The 16,892-nt window shown below is 42.5% G+C and overlaps 1 protein-coding gene across 7 annotated transcripts in view; it reads right to left on the minus strand.

Annotated features, from left to right (window-relative positions):
- Positions 1-16,892, minus strand: part of LOC135540236 (band 4.1-like protein 1) — a 182,622-nt gene that overhangs the window by 6,330 nt on the left and 159,400 nt on the right. For 5 of the 7 annotated variants that reach the window (XM_064966754.1, XM_064966758.1, XM_064966757.1 and 2 more), the window contains 4 exons: positions 13,631-13,711; positions 12,187-12,252; positions 11,370-11,453; positions 2,776-2,856 (listed from right to left, as the gene is read on the minus strand). In XM_064966754.1, the coding sequence (XP_064822826.1) occupies positions 2,776-2,856; positions 11,370-11,453; positions 12,187-12,252; positions 13,631-13,711 (312 nt within the window). Of the gene's footprint in view, positions 1-2,775; positions 2,857-10,880; positions 11,211-11,369; positions 11,454-12,186; positions 12,253-13,630; positions 13,712-16,892 lie in introns of those variants that run through there. The other 2 variants (XM_064966756.1, XM_064966755.1) reach the window with 2 other exon arrangements.

A 16,892-nucleotide genomic window follows, 5' to 3' on the forward strand; every position in this document is an offset into this window, starting at 1 on the left:
TTCAAGCAGACCAACATAGTCCCAGTGCCCAAGAACACTAAGGTAACCTGCATAAATGACTACCGACCCATAGCACTCGAAGCGATGAAGAGCTTTGAAAAGCTGGTCATGGCTTACATCAACACCATTATCCAAGAAACCCTAGCCCCACACCAATTTGCACTCTGGCTTAACAGATACACAGATGATGCAATCTCTATTGCACTCCACACTGCCCTTTCACACCTGGACAAAAGGAACACTGATGTGAGAATGCTATTCATTGACTACAGCTCAGCATTCAACACCATAGTGCCCTCTAAGCTCATCACTAAGCTAAAGTCCCTGGGACTAAACACCTCCCTCTGCAACGGGATCCTGGACTTCCTGACGGGCAGCCCCCAGGTGGTAAGGGTAGGTAACAATACATCCTCCACGCTGATCCTCAACACGGGAGCCCATCAGGGGTGCGTGCTCAGTCCCCTCCTGTACTCCTTGTTCACTTATGACTGCACGGCCAGGCACAACTCCAACACCATCATTAAGTTTGCCGATGACACAACAGTAATAGGCCTGATCATAGGGAGGAGGTGCGGTGCCAGGACAACAACCTCTCTCTCAACGTGATCAAGACAAATTAAACGATTGTGGACTACAGGAAAAGGAGGACCGAGCACGCCCCCATTCTCATCGAAGGGGCTGTAGTGGAGCAAGTTGTGAGCTTCAAGTTCCTTGGTGTCCACATCACAAACAAACTAATTCAAACAAGAGTGCACAACAAAACCTATTCCCCTCAGGAGACTGAAAAGATTTGGCATGGGTCCTCAGATCCTCAAAAGGTGCACCATCGAGAGCATCCTGACTGATTGCATCACTGCCTAGTAAGGCAATTACTCGGCCTCCGACCGCAAGGCACTACAGAGTGTGTGTGCATACGGCCCAGTACATCACTGGGGCCAAGCTTCCTGCCATCCAGGACCTCTATACCAGGCAGCCAACCCAAGTCATAGACTGTTCTTTCAACTACCGCATGGAAAGCAGTACCGGAACACCAAGTCTAGGTCCAAGAGGCTTCTAAACAGCTTCTACCCCCAAGCCATAAGTCTTCTGAACATCTAATCAGACTATTTGCATTGCCCCCCACACACCTTTACGCTGCTGCTACTCTCTGTTATTATCTATGCATAGTCACTTTAATAACTCTACCTACAGTTGAAGTAGGAAGTTCACATACACTTAGGTTAGAGTCATTAAAACTCGTTTTCAACCACTCCACAAATTTCTTGTAAAACAAACTATAGTTTCGGCAAGTCGGTTAGGACATCTACTTTGTGCCCTAGACCACTGCGCCACCCGGGAGGCCCCCCAATATGTAACCTTTGGGGCAACCAAAGTTGCATAGAAATGTGAGTTATAGATCTATCATTCTACTTACAGTTGAAGTCGGAATTTTACATACACTTAGGTTGGAGTCATTAAAACTAGTTTTTCAACCACTCCACAAATTTCTTGTTAACAAACTATAGTTTTGGCAAGTCGGTTAGGACATCTACTTTGTGCATTGCACAAGTAATTTTTCAACAATTGTTTACAGACAGATTATTTCACTTATAATTCACTGTATCACAGTTCCAGTGGGTCAGAAGTTTACATATAACTAAAAGGCATATAACTGTGCCTTTAAAACGCTTGGAAAATTCCAGAAAATTATGTCATGGCTTCTGATAGGCTAATTGACATCATTTGAGTTAATTGGAGGTGTACCTGTGGATGTATTTCAAGGCCTACCTTCAAACTCAGTGACTCTTTGCTTGAAATCATGGGAAAATTCTAAGAAATCAGCCAAGACCTCAGAAAAAAACATTGTAGACCTCCACAAGTCTTGGTTCATCCTTGGGAGCAATTTCCAAACGCCTGAAGGTACCACGTTCATCTGTACAAACATTAGTACGCAAGTATAAACACCATGGGACCACGCAGCTGTCATACCGCTCAGGAAGGAGACGCATTCTGTCTCCTAGAGATGAACATACTTTGGTGCGAAAAGTGTAAATCAATCCCAGAACAACAGCAAAGGACGTTGTGAAGATGCTGGAGGAAACAGGTACAAAAGTATCTATATCCACAGTAAAACGAGTCCTATAATGACATAACCTGAAAGGCAAGGAAGAAGCCACTGCTCCAAAACTGCCATTAAAAAAAAGCCAGACTACGGTTTGCAACTTCACATGGGGACAAAGATCGTCATTTTTGGTCAAGGCTACCCGAAACATTTGGCCCAAGTTAAACAATTTATAGGTAATGCTACCAAATACTAATTGAGTGTATGTAAACTTCTGACCCATTGGGAATGTGATGAAAGCAATAAAAGCTGAAATAAATAATTCTCTCTACTATTATTCTGACATTTCACATTCTCAAAATAAAATGGTGATCCTAACAGGGCATTTTTACTAGGATTAAATGTAAGGGATTGAAAAACTGAGTTTAAATGTATTTGGCTAAGGTGAATGTAAACTTCCGATTTCAACTGTACATGTACATACTACCTAAATTACCTTGACTAACCGGTGCCCGGTTGACTCTGTACTGCTACCCCCTGTATATAGCCTCGCTATTTTTATTTTACTGCTGCTCTAAATTATTTGATACTTTTATTTCTTATTCTCATTTTTCATAGGAATTTTTAACTGAATTGTTGGTTGAGGGCTTGTAAGTAAGCCTTTCACTGTAAGGTGAAACACCTGTTGTATTTGGCACATGTGACAAATAACATTTGATTTGATTTTGACTCACCTGATGTTGGTCCACGTCATCATCTCCTGTGATGATGATCCTTTTTTCAATCCTGGTCTCGGAGTAGCCACCTTTCACTGTCTGAAACAACACACACATGTCCATTCAACAACAGCTACAGATCAAGCTACAGATCAGATAATTCATGTCATAGCTCAATAATGTATAAATAGACTATTAAAGTTGCACTATGCTGAAATCGCTCTGCCATTGGTTGCTAAAACTCTAATAATTCGCTCAATTTCAGTTTATGTGACAAAATATGCTAGTGTAGTGCAGAGAATCAATGTACAGTCTAAACCACTGTGACACACAGTACCAGTCAAAAGTTTGGTCACACCTACTCATTCAAGGGATTTTCTTTATATTTACTAATTTCTACATTGTAGAATAATAGTGAAGACATCAAAACCATGAAATAATACATATGGAATCATGTTGTAACCAAAAAAGTGTTAAACAAATCAAAATGTGTTTTAAATTTAAGATTCTTCAAAGTAGCCACCCTTTGCCTTGATGAGAGCTTTGCACATGCTTGGCATTCTCTCAACCAGCTACATGAGGTAGTCACCTGGAATGCATTTCAATGAACAGGTGTGCCTTGTTAAACGTTCATTTGTGAAATTTCTTTCCTTCTTAATGCGCTTCAGCCAATCAGTTGTGTTGTGACAAGGTAGGGGTGGTATACAGAAGAGAGCCCTATTTGGTAAAAGACCAAGTCCATATTCTAATTTTTAAAATTAATCTCTCCAGAAATAAGTCTCTTACTGTTGCCGCCTGCTACCGACCCCCCTTAGCTCCCAGCTGTGCCCTGGACACCATTTGTGAATTGATCGCCTCCCATCTAGCTTCAGAGTTTGTTCTGTTAGGTGACCTAAACTGGAATATGCTTAACACCCTGGCAGTCCTACAATCTAAGCTAGATGCCCTCAATCTCACACAAATCATCAAGGAATCATCAAATCAAATGTATTTATATAGCCCTTCATACATTAGCTGATATCTCAAAGTGCTGTACAGAAACCCAGCCTAAAACCCCAAACAGCAAGCAATGCAGGTGTAGAAGCACGGTGGCTAGGAAAAACTCCCTAGAAAGGCCAAAACCTAGGAAGAAACCTAGAGAGGAACCAGGCTATGTGGGGTGGCCAGTCCTCTTCTGGCTATGCCGGGTGGAGATTATAACAGAACATGGCCAAAATGTTCAAATGTTCATAAATGACCAGCATGGTCAATAATAATAAGGCAGAACAGTTGAAACTGGAGCAGCAGCATGGCCAAGTGGACTGGGGACAGCAAGGAGTCATCATGTCCACCAGGTACAACCCGAAATCTGTAAACAAGGGCACCCTCATAGACGTTTACTGACCAACTTGCCCTCCAAATACACCTCTGCTGTCTTCAATCAGGATCTCAGCAATCACTGCCTCATTGCCTGTATCCGTTACGGGTCCACAGTCAAACGACCACCCCTAATCACTGTCAAACACTTCTGCGAGCAGGCCTTTCTAATCGACCTGGCACGGGTATCCTGGAAGGATATTGACCTCATCACGTCAGTTGAGGATGCCTGGTCATTCTTTAAAAGTAACTTCCTCACCATCTTTGATAAGCATGCTCCGTTCAAAAAATGCAGAACTAAGAACAGATTTAGCCCCTGGTTCACTCCAGACCTGACTGCCCTCGGCCAGCACAAAAACATTCTGTGGCGGTCTGCAATTGCATCGAATAGTCCCCGCTATATGCAACTGTTCAGGGAAGTCAGGAACCAATACACGCAGTCAGTCAGGAAAGCAAAGGCCAGCTTTTTCAAGCAGAAATTTGCATCCTGTAGCTCTAACTCCAAAACGTTCTGGGACACTGTAAAGTCCCTGGAGAACAAGAGCACCTCCTCCCAGCTGCCCACTGCATTGAGGCTAGGTAACACGGTCACCACCGATAAATCCATGATAATCGAAAACTTCAACAAGCATTTCTTCCTCCTGGCTATTCCCGCAGCAACTCGCCCAAGCCTCCCCAGCTTCTCCTTTACCCAAATCCAGATAGCAGATGTTCTGAAAGAGCTGCAAAACCTGGACCCGTACAAATCAGTTGGGCTTGACAATATGGACCCTCTATTTCTGAAACTATCCGCCGCCATTGTCGCAACCTCTATTACCAGCCTGTTCAATCTCTTTCATATCGTCTGAGTTCCCCAAGAACTGAAAGCTGCCGCGGTCATCCCCCTCTTCAAAGGGGGAGACACCCTGGACCCAAACTGTTACAGACCTATATCCATCCTGCCCTGCCTATCTAAGGTCTTCGAAAGCCAAGTCAACAAACAGATCACTGATCATCTCGAATCCCACCGTACCTTCTCCGCTGTGCAATCTGGTTTCCGAGCCGGTCACGGGTGCACCTCAGCCACGCTAAAGGTACTAAACGATATCATAACCGCCATCGATAAAAGACAGTACTGTGCAGCCATCTTCATCAACCTGGCCAAGGCTTTCGACTCTGTCAATCACCATATTCTTATCGGCAGACTCAGTAGCCTCGGTTTTTCTAATGACTGCCTTGCTTGGTTCACCAACTACCTTGCAGACAGAGTTCAGTGTGTCAAATCGGAGGGCATGTTGTCCGGTCCTCTGGCAGTCTCTACAGGGGTGCCACAGGGTTCAATTCTCGGGCTGACTCTTTTCTCTGTATATATCAATGATGCTGCTCTTGCTGCGGGCGAATCCCTGATCCACCTCTACGCAGACGACACCATTCTGTATACTTCTAGCCCTTCCTAGGACACTGTGCTATCTAACCTCCTGCACCCGCACGCCCGACTAGCATCACCACCCTGGATAGTTCCGACATCTATAAGTACCTAGGTGTCTGGCTAGACTGTAAACTCTCCTTCCAGACTCATATCAAACATCTCCAATCCAAAATCAAATCTAGAATCGGCTTCCTATTTCGCAACAAAGCCTCCTTCACTCACGACGCCAAACTTACCCTAGTAAAACTGACTATCCTACCTATGGCGATGTCATCTACAAAATAGCTTGCAATACTCTACTCAGAAAACTGGATGCAGACTCCAGGTCATCTACAAGTCCATGCTAGATAAAACTCCGCCTTATCTCAGTTCACTGGTCATGATTGCAAGACCCACCCGTAGCACGCGCTCCAGCAGGTGTATCTCACTGATCATCCCTAAAGCCAACACCTCATTTGGCTGCCTTTCCTTCCAGTTCTCGGCTGCCTGTGACTGGAACAAATTGCAAAAATCGTTGAAGTTGGAGACTTTTATCTCCCTCACCAACTTTAAACATCTGCTATCTGAGCAGCTAACCAATCGCTGCAGCTGTACATAGTCCATCTGTAAATAGCCCACCCAATTTACCTACCTCATCCCCATTCTGTTTTTATTTATTTACTCTTCTGCTCTCTTGCACACCAGTATCTCTACCTGCACATGATCATCTGATCATTTATCACTCGTGTTAATCTGCTAAATTGTAATTATTTGCCTACCTCCTCATGCCTTTTGCACACAATGTATATAGACTCTTCTTTTCTTTTTTTTCTATTTCTTTTTTTTACTGTGTTATTGACTTGTTTATTGTTTACTCCATGTGTAACTCTGTGTTGTTGTCTGTTCACACTACTATGCTTTATCTTGGCCAGGTCGTAGTTGTAAATGAGAACTTGTTCTCAACTATCCTACCTGGTTAAATAAAGGTGAAATAAAAATAAATAAAAATTATACAAAAATTATGGCAAGAACAGCTCAAATAAGCTAAGAGAAACGACAGTCCGTCATTATGTTAAGACGTGAAGGTCAGTCAATGCGGAAAATGTCAAGAACTTTTAAAGTTTATTCAAGTGCAGTAGCAAAAACCATCAAGTGCTATGATGAAACTGGCTCTCATGAGGACCGCCACAGGAAAGGAAGACAAAGTTACCTCTGCTGCAGAGGATAAGTTCGTTAAAATTACCAGCCTTAAGAAATCGGCTATTGAATCCTCTACTGACTCCCCATCCCGCATGCGGGAGCGTAATCATCGCCTGACACTAATTAGCATAACGCAACGGACATAAATATCCCTAGAAAATATTCCTATTCATGAAAATCACAAATGAAATACAGTGCCTTGCGAAAGTATTCGGCCCCCTTGAACTTTGCGACCTTTTGCCACATTTCAGGCTTCAAACATAAAGATATAAAACTGTATTTTTTTGTGAAGAATCAACAACAAGTGGGACACAATCATGAAGTGGAAAGACATTTATTGGATATTTCAAACTTTTTTAACAAATCAAAAACTGAAAAATTGGGCGTGCAAAATTATTCAGCCCCTTTACTTTCAGTGCAGCAAACTCTCTCCAGAAGTTCAGTGAGAATCTCTGGACAGAGTCTCCCACCTCAGCTGAATCCAATGTTGGCCTAAATGACTAATGATGATAAATACAATCCACCTGTGTGTAATCAAGTCTCTGTATAAAGATGGCTGTGATAGTCACAATGTTGGCCTAAATCAATCCACCTGTGTGTAATCAAGTCTCTGTATAAATGCACCTGCACTGTGATAGTCTCAGAGGTCCGTTAAAAGCGCAGAGAGCATCACGGAATTCAGAAAAGCAATCAACTTAAATCGTTTACCTGTGATGAGCTATGGATGTTGTCACTCACGAGACTCCCAGTTAGATAACAAATGTTCCTTTTTTCCCAAAATATTAATTTTGTAGGCGAAATAGCTTGTTTGTTCTTCACGTTTGGCTGAGAAATCCCCGGAAACTGCAGTCATGAAAACGGCGAAAAATATTCCAAATTAGCTGCATAATATCGACAGAAACATGGCAAACGTTGTTTATAATCAATCCTCAAGGTGTTTTTCAAATATCTATTCGATAATATATCCATCAGGACAATTCGTTTTTCGGTAGGACCGATTGGAGTAATGGCTACCTCTGTATTTTATGCCCCCAGAGAATCTCTCTGGGGGCATCAGGTGACCACTTGCGCAATGTAGCCGCCTACGGCTATTCTTCAACATAAATGCGTAAAACTACGTCACAATGCTGTAGACACATTGTGGAATACGTAGAAAGCGTAAGATGGCTGATAGCACATTCACAGCTGAATAGGGACTCATTGGAACGCAGCGCTTTCAAAATATGGGGAACTTCCGGATTGGATTTTTCTCAGGCTATCGCCTTCAACATCAGTTCTGTTATACTCAGTTTTGGAAACGTTAGAGTGTTTTCTATCCTAAGCTGTCAATTATATGCATATTCTAGCATCTTGTCCTGACAAAATATCCCGTTTAAAACAGGAACGTTTTTTTTCCAAAAATGAAAAAACTCCCCCTAGAGTCATAACAGTTAACTGCACCTCAGATTGCAGCCCAATAAATGCTTCACAGAGTTCAAGTAACAGACACATCTCAACATCAACTGTTCAGAGGAGACTGCGGCAATCAGGACCTTCATAGTTGAATTAACCAGTACTAAAGGACACCAATAATAAGAAGAGACTTGCTTGGGCCAAGAAACACAAGCAATGTACATTAGACCAGTGGAGATCTGTCCTTTGGTCTGATAAGTCCAAATTTGAGATTTTTGGTTACAACCGCCATGTCTTTGTGAAACGCAGAGTAGGTGAACGGATGATCTCCACATGTGTAATTCCCACCGTGAAGCATGGAGGAGGAGGTGTGATGGTGCATTGCTGGTGACGCTGTCAGTGATTTATTTAGATTTCACGGCACACTTAACCAGCATGGCCACCACAGCATTCTGCAGTGATACGCCATTCCATCTGGTTTGTGCTTAGTGGGACTATCATTTGCTTTTCAACAGGACATTGACCCAAAACACACCTCCAGGCTGTGTAAGGGCTATTTGACCAAAAAGGAGAGCGATGGAGCGCTGCATCAGATGACCTGGCCTCCACAGTCACCCGACCTCAACCCAATTGAGATGGTTTGGGATGAGTTGGATCGAAGAGTGAAGGAAAATCAGGCAACAAGTGTTCAGGATATGTGGGAACTCCTTCAAGACTGTTGGTTAATAAAGCATTCCTCATGAAGCTGGTTGAGAGAATGACACGAGTGTGCAAAACTGTCATCAAGGCAAAGGGTGGCAACTTTGAAAAATCTAAAATATATTTGGATTTGTTTAACACTTTTTTGTTTACAACATGTGTTATTTCATAGTTTCGATGTCTTCACTATTATTCTACAATGTATAAAATAGTCACACAAAAAAACCTTGAATGAGTAGGTGTGTTCAATCTTTTGCCTAGTACTGTATTTTATCCATAACCAAAAATATTGTATTTCCAGCTGTTTGAAGCTGATGTACAAAACCAAAAGTAAAACACAAAAACAAAGCATGAGACAGGGAAGCACAGGAAGAGCGCACATAGAACAGATCTACAGCTGTCACGCCCTGACCTTAGAGATCCTTATTATTCTCTGTGTTTGGTTAGGTCAGGGTGTGACTCGGGTGTGACTAAGATTGTGAAATGTCAGTATAATAGTCGAGATATTTATTTATTTAAGCTTTTATTTCTTTCATCACATTCCCAGTGGGTCAGAAGTTTAAATACGCTTAATTAGTATTTGGTAGCATTGCCTTTAAATTGTTTAACTTGGGTCAAATGTTTCGGGTAGACTTCCACAAGCTTCTCACAATATGTTGGGTGAATTTTGGCCCATTCCTCCTGACAGAGCTGGTGTAACGGAGTCAGGTTTGTAGGACTCCTTGCTCGAACACACTTTTTCAGTTCTGCCCACAAATTTTCTCTAGGATTGAGGTCAGGGCTTTGTGATGGCCACTCCAATACCTTGACTTTATTGTCCTTAAGCCATTTGGCCACAACTTTGGAAGTAGGCTTGGGGTCAGTGTCCATTTGGAAGATCAATTTGCGACCAAGCTTTAACTTCCTGAGTAATGTCTTGAGATGTTGCTTCAATATATCCACATCATTTTCCTTCCTCATGCTGCCATCTATTTTGTGAAGTGCACCAGTCCCTCCTGCAGCAAAGCACCCCCACAACATGATGCTGCCACCCCCGTGCTTCACGGTTGGGATGGTGTTCTTCAGCTTGCAAGCCTCCCCCTTTTTCCTCCGAACATAACAGTGGTCATTATGGCCAAACAGTTCTATTTTTTTTTATCAGACAAGAGGACATTTCTCCAAAAAGAACAATCTTCGAACCCATGTGCAGTTGAAAACCGTAGTCTGGTTTTTTTATGGCGGTCCATACTGAGCGGCCTTTCAGGTTATGTCGATATAGGACTCGTTTTACTGTGGATATAGATACTTTCTTACCTGTATCCTCCAGCATCTTCACAAGGTCCTTTGCTGTTGTTCCGGGATTGATTTGCACTTTTCGCACCAAGGTACGTTCATCTCGAGGAAACAGAACGCATCTCTTTCCTGAGCGGTATGACGGCTGCGTGTTCCCATGGTGTTTATACTTGCATACTATTGTTTGTTCAGATGAATGTGGTACCTTCAGGCATTTGGAAATTTCTCCCAAGGATGAACCAGACTTGTGGAGGTCTACAATGTTTTTTCTGAGGTCTTGGATGATTTCTTTAGATTTTCCCATGATGTCAATTGAAGAGGCACTGAGTTTGAAGGTGGGCCTTGAAATACATCCACAGGTACACCTCCAATTAACTCAAAAGATGTCAATTAGCGCATCAGAAGCTTCTAAAGCCATGACATCATTTTCTGGAAATTTCCAAGTCGTTTAAAGGCAGTCAACTTAGTGTATGTAAACTTCTGACACACTGGAATTGTGATACAGTGAAAGTATCAGTGAATTAATCTGTCTGTAAACAATTGTTGGAAAAATTACTTGTGCAATGCACAAAGTAGATGTCCTAACCGACTTGCCAAAACTATTGTTTGTTAAACAAGACATTTGTGGAGTGGTTGAAAAACTAGTTTTAATGACTCCAACCTAAGTGTATATAAAATTCTAACTTCAACTGTGGAATGATAGATCTATAACTCACATTTCTATGTGAATTTGGTTGCCCCAAAAGTTACATATTGGGAGGCCTCCCAGGTGGCGCAGTGGTCTAGGGCACTGCATCGCAGTGTTAGCTGTACCACCAGAGACTCTGGGTTTGAGCCCAGGCTCTGTCGCAGCCAGCCACGGCCGGGAGGTCAACGCACAATTGGCCTAGCATCGTCCGGGTTAGGGAGGGCTTGGCCGGTAGGGATATCCTTGTCTCATCTGCACCTGGCGAGCTGGTTAGCGCACACTGCACCCGGCCTACCACAGGGGTCACTAGTGCGTAATGAGACAAGGATATCCACCAAAGTGTCTCCTCCAATACATTGATGCGGCTGGCTTCCAGGTTGGGTGCGCGCTGTGTTAAGAAGCAGTGCGGCTTGGTTGGGTTGTGTTTCAGAGGACGCATGGATTTCAACATTCGTCTCCCTGTACGGGGAGTTGCAGCGATGAGACAAGATAGTAACAACTAACAATTGAATACAACGAAAAGGGGGAAAATTGTTTGTTTTTTAAATGAAGTTACATATTCATTAGTGTCAATTATTTTATTTTTTTAAAGGGCGGAAATGAGACAGGAGGGGTTACCTTGGTAACTTGAGTTGTGATGTTGTCAGTGGTGACATTCAGGGGGGACTCTACAGCCTCTCTCCCCAGGGTGCCTGCCTTCACCTGCAGCATTGTCATTAGGAGGAAGAAGGGTCACTTTCATTATAAGCACAGCTGCTTCAAACACTGACACACAGAGTTACCCAGGGGGACAGAGTTACCCTGGGCTGAGCTCCGTCATCTTACTGGTCCAAAGAGGAGTAGAATAGAAAGGATAAGAGTACAAACCCCAAACACTAACCTTAAAACGGTAATACATTGTACTTACAGGAGCAACCATTACCCTAACCCTAGCCAAAACCCTAACGCTAACCCGGCCTAACCCTAGCTTCATGTCTACAACCTAGCTCAACCCTAACCCTATTCATAACTCTAATCTTAGATTATATTCAATATTTCTTTCATGTCTGATTTACACAGATATTTGCTTCACGTACAACAAAATACACAGCAATACAGTGAGGGACATGGCATAGACCAGATATAACACTAAACATACACATCTTGGTATAATCTAACCCAAGCTTTATGTTCAACCCTGGCTAAACCCTTACCCCTCTAAATAGGGCTCCCCATATCTGAATTCCCAATTTAATTCAGGAACAGACACAGACACACAAAAATGATGTTGCTGGTTCTAGTCCAGCCAAAATGCAGTTGTATCTTTTCCCACCTCTCGCTCAATAAATCATAGCTACATTGGGGCCATGCTGTGCTCTGCCATACTGTAGGACAGTAATAGTCCGTCTATTGAGTGAGGGGAGGGGATGGATGGTGAGGTGAACTAGGTACTTACAGGGGAGCAATTTTCTTTACTAGGGAGAGGAGCCTCCTTCCTACTGCCAACTCCCTGGTTCTGGTTCTGGGATGAAGAGAGGGAGGAGAGGAAATGTCACATGGATGAAGGGATGAAGTCATCATGTTCATGCAGATTAAACTGATCAGGTAGAGGAGCAATGTGTCCATATGGGGGCATACAGTCCTCAACCTGACCGTAGGGAATCAGAAGCAAGGTATTAGGATGAACCTATAAGCAAGTTATAAACCAATAGGCAGCCAAGCAAAAGTGTAGCATAACCACTTATATTTTCAATTTGAGTCATTTAGCAGACGCTCTTATACAGAGCGATTTACAGGAGCAATTAGATTTATGTGCCTTGCTCAAGGGCACAACGACAGATTTCTGACCTAGTCGGCTCGGGAATTCGGTTACTGGCCCAACGTTCTTAACCGATAGGCTACCTGCCGCCCTACAGAAGTATGGTATCAACATGGTTATGTACCAACTAGTGAAGTTCAACTCAACAGATCCTCCTGCCATTATCAAAACAGCATGTTTGCTGGCACTGTGATACAAATTGGAGTTAATTGAAACATTAAAGTGGCAATCAGCAGCTGAACAATACCAAAGTGTTCTGCCTTGGTTCTGTTTAGGAAAAAGCTGATGGATGGAGCTGGAGAAATGTAACCACTCTCAAATCCATAGACAGAGCATTGGATGCATGATATGAACATGATTGTTTTAACCATGTTCTGAGCCACGTCAGTGCTGCTGGAGACCTTAGTGTCATTACAGTTGACGTCAGGCTATACAGTGTTTGTTTATATTTACTTTATTTACCAATATTGGAGTATAACAAGCTTATATTTGGGGTTCTTGTGGGGTATGACAGTTGAACTAAGCTCATGAGGCATTTATAAGTTACATTCTTCAAGAATCAATGGGTACATATCATTATCACAATGGGTACATACCAAAAATTAATGTCGCAACTGCAGATTGCCCCTTTAAGTATCATAGACAACACAAGCCAATTATGGGGTAGCAGTTTGATATAAACTAAAGACCTCTGAATGGTTGAGAACATGGGGAAAGTCTTAATTTTAACAAGCTTATTTTAAAAGGATGTGCATGCAAATATTTTGAGGCAATATCATATCAAGGCAGAAAACGAAACAATCCGGCCACAATCTGGTTAAATATACTCTCTAAACTTGCAGCCCATTATTTGCACATGCAAAACCTGTAATGGCAGATTAGAGAGATTCTCTATACCCTTATCCCCCATGAGCACAATAATTACACCAGTCCAGCTCCAGTCAAATCCATCAGGGAGTTAATGAGTGTGTGGTTCAGAGAGAAGGGGTGAGAATGTACAGCAGAAAATCAGACTGCAGCCAGAGCAAGCATAGCATAGCCTTCAGCCTTTCAGCTGTTGTCAAGAGAGACTGACACATACCAGGACTCCCTCTGGTGGCTGAGCCACGTCAGTGCTGCTGGAGACCTTAGTGTCATTACAGTTGACGTCAGTCTCCATTTGCTGCACACACACACACACACACACACACACACACACACACACACACACACACACACACACACACACACACACACACACACACACACACACACACACACACACACACACACACACACGTGTCGTGGCTTACTACAAATCAAGAGCACATCTGCCCAAGAGGCTCTACACCATATAAATATCCATCTGTTATCTATTAGACTATCCACCTATTCTAGACATTCTATTTCCATGCTTAGCATGTCTTTCACTGAGAAGTAAAAATGTTGACTTGAGTTTCCACTTCAAGAGCACCCTCTCCAGATCAGTGACACAGCTCATCCTCATCATTAGATGAATGGCACACCAGAGAGGCACTAATTACATTTTAATCAGGCACCTGTTGGGGCTGCCACAGCTTCTTACTCAGACTGTAGAGAAATGGAACTCCCGCATTCTTTCATCATTCTCGTTAATTTCCTGTCAATACTTTAATCCCTCCATAATGATGCAATTATGTCATTGTGGTTGTGAGAATAAGGCACTCAGTCTAATCAAGATCTGCAGAGATATGAAGAGAATAAGACTAATAGATATTAGGCTATACCATAGACTCAGGGCCGGCGTTTAGTACAGCCCTTAGGGGGCCTGCCCTAGCATACCTCCTGGCCCACCCTGCCATACCTCCGTGCCCATATACAGTGGGGCAAAAAAAGTATTTAGTCAGCCACCAATTGTGCAAGTTCTCCCACTTTAAAAGATGAGAGAGGCCTGTAATTTTCATAATAGGTACACTTCAACTATGACAGACAAAATGAGGAAAAAATCCAGAAAATCACATTGTAGAATTTTTAATTTATTTATTTGCAAATTATGGTGGAAAATAAGTATTTGGTTAATAACAAAAGGTTACCTCAATACTTTGTTATATACCCTTTGTTGGAAATGATAGAGGTCAAATGTTTTCTGTGTCTTCACAAGGTTTTCACATACTGTTGCTGGTATTTTGGCCCATTCCTCCATGCAGATCTCCTCTAGAGCAGTGATGTTTTGGGGCTGTTGCTGGGCAACATGGATTTTCAACTCCCTCCAAAGATTTTCTATGGGGTTGAGATCGTTGCTCGAGCGGTGTGTTTGGGATCATTGTCATGCTGAAAGACCCAGCCACGTTTCATCTTCAATGCCTTTGCTGATGGAAGGAGGTTTTCACTCTAAATCTCACAATACATGGCCCCATTCATTCTTTCCTTTTCACGGATCAGTCGTCCTGGTCCCTTTGCAGAAAAACAGCTCCAAAGCATGATGTTTCCACCCCCATTCTTCACAGTAGGTATGGTGTTCTTTGGATACAACTCAGCATTCTTCGTCCTCCAAACACGACGAGTTGAGTTTTTACCAAAAAGTTATATTTTGGTTTCATCTGACCATATGACATTCTCCCAATCTTCTTCTGGATCATCCAAATGCTCTCTAGCAAACTTCAGACGGGCCTGGACATGTACTGGCTTAAGCAGTGGGAGACGTCTGGCACTGCAGGATTTGGGTCCCTGGCGGCGTAGTGTGTTACTGATGGTAGGCTTTGTCTTTGGTCCCAGCTCTCTGCAGGTCATTCACTAGGTCCCCCCGTGTGGTTCTGGGATTTTTGCTCACCGTTCTTGTGATCATTTTGACCCCACAGGGTGAGATCTTGCATGGAGCCCCAGATCGAGGGAGATTATCAGTGGTCTTGTATGTCTTTGATGTCCTAATAATTGCTCCCACAGTTGATTTCTTCAAACCAAGCTGCTTACCTATTGCAGATAGTCTTCCCAGCCTGGTGCAGGTCTACAATGGTGTTTCTGGTGTTCTTTGACAGCACTTTGGTCTTGGCCATAGTGGAGTTTGGAGTGTGACTGTTTGAGGTTGTGGACAGGTGTCTTTTATACTGATAACAAGTTCAAACAGGTGCCATTAATACAGGTAACAAGTAGAGGACAAAGCCTCCAACCTGTTAGAGATCGGGCAACTTTTTTCAACATTTTGTTAAAAATTGCGCAACATTTCAACGTCCTGCTACTCATGCCAGGAATATAGTATATGCATATGATTAGTATGTGTGCATAGAAGACACTCTGACGTTTCTAAAACTGGTTAAATGATGTCTGTGACTATAACAGAACGTGTTTCGTGGTCAAGATCGCAAGGAAACCTGATCACAAAATCGACGAAGAAAAAATCAATCCGCCAGTCTCTGTATTGTCTATTGCAAGGTATAATAGATAACGATGGGCTTACAGTTCCTACAGCTTCCACACGATGTTGCCAGTGTTGTGATTTCTATGCAGCTAAATCCTTGGTCATATGAGTAATAGGCACAGCCTTTCGTCAGGTACACAGCAGGAAGAAATGGAAGGGAGAAAGTGGACTACGTTTTCCAAACTTGTTGCTATTGAATACAGATCGCTCCGTGATCAATTTGATCGTTTATTAACGTTTACTAATACCTAAAGTTGGATTACAGAAGTAGTTTGAAGTGTTTTGTCAAAGTTTATAGCCAACCTTTTTAATTTAAAAAAGTAACGTTGCGTTTATAAACTGTGTTTTTCCTGGATCACACAGTCTTCATAAATGGACATTTTGGGTATACAAGGACCGATTTAATCGAAAAAAAGACCCAATTGTGATGTTTATGGGACATATAGGAGTGCCAACAAAGAAGCTCGTCAAAGGTAATGAATGTTTTATACTTTATTTCTGCGTTTTGTGTAGCGCCGGCTACGCTAATTCTTTTGTTTACGTCCCCTTCAGGTATTTCGGGGTGTTGCATGCTATCAGATAATAGCTTCTCATGCTTTCGCCGAAAAGCATTTTAAAAATCTGACTTGTTGGCTAGATTCACAACGAGTGTAGCTTGAATTGAGTACCCTGCATGTGTGTTTTAATGAACGTTTGAGTTTTAACGAGTGCTATTAGCATTTGGCGTAGCGCATTTGCATTTATTGTTGGCAAGGTGGGACGCTAGCGTGTCGGGTGGGCCAGAGAGGTTAAAGAAGAAGTTACAGGTCTGTGAGAGCCAGAAATCTTGCTTGTTTGTAGGTGACCAAATACTTATTTTCCACCATAATTTGCAAATAAATTCATTAAAAATCCTACAATGTGATTTTCTGGAATTTTTTTCTCATTTTGTCCATTATAGTTGAAGTGTACCTATGATGAAAATTACTGT

The sequence above is a fragment of the Oncorhynchus masou genome, chromosome 5 (assembly GCF_036934945.1).
Source record: "Oncorhynchus masou masou isolate Uvic2021 chromosome 5, UVic_Omas_1.1, whole genome shotgun sequence".
Classification (NCBI taxonomy): domain Eukaryota; kingdom Metazoa; phylum Chordata; class Actinopteri; order Salmoniformes; family Salmonidae; genus Oncorhynchus; species Oncorhynchus masou.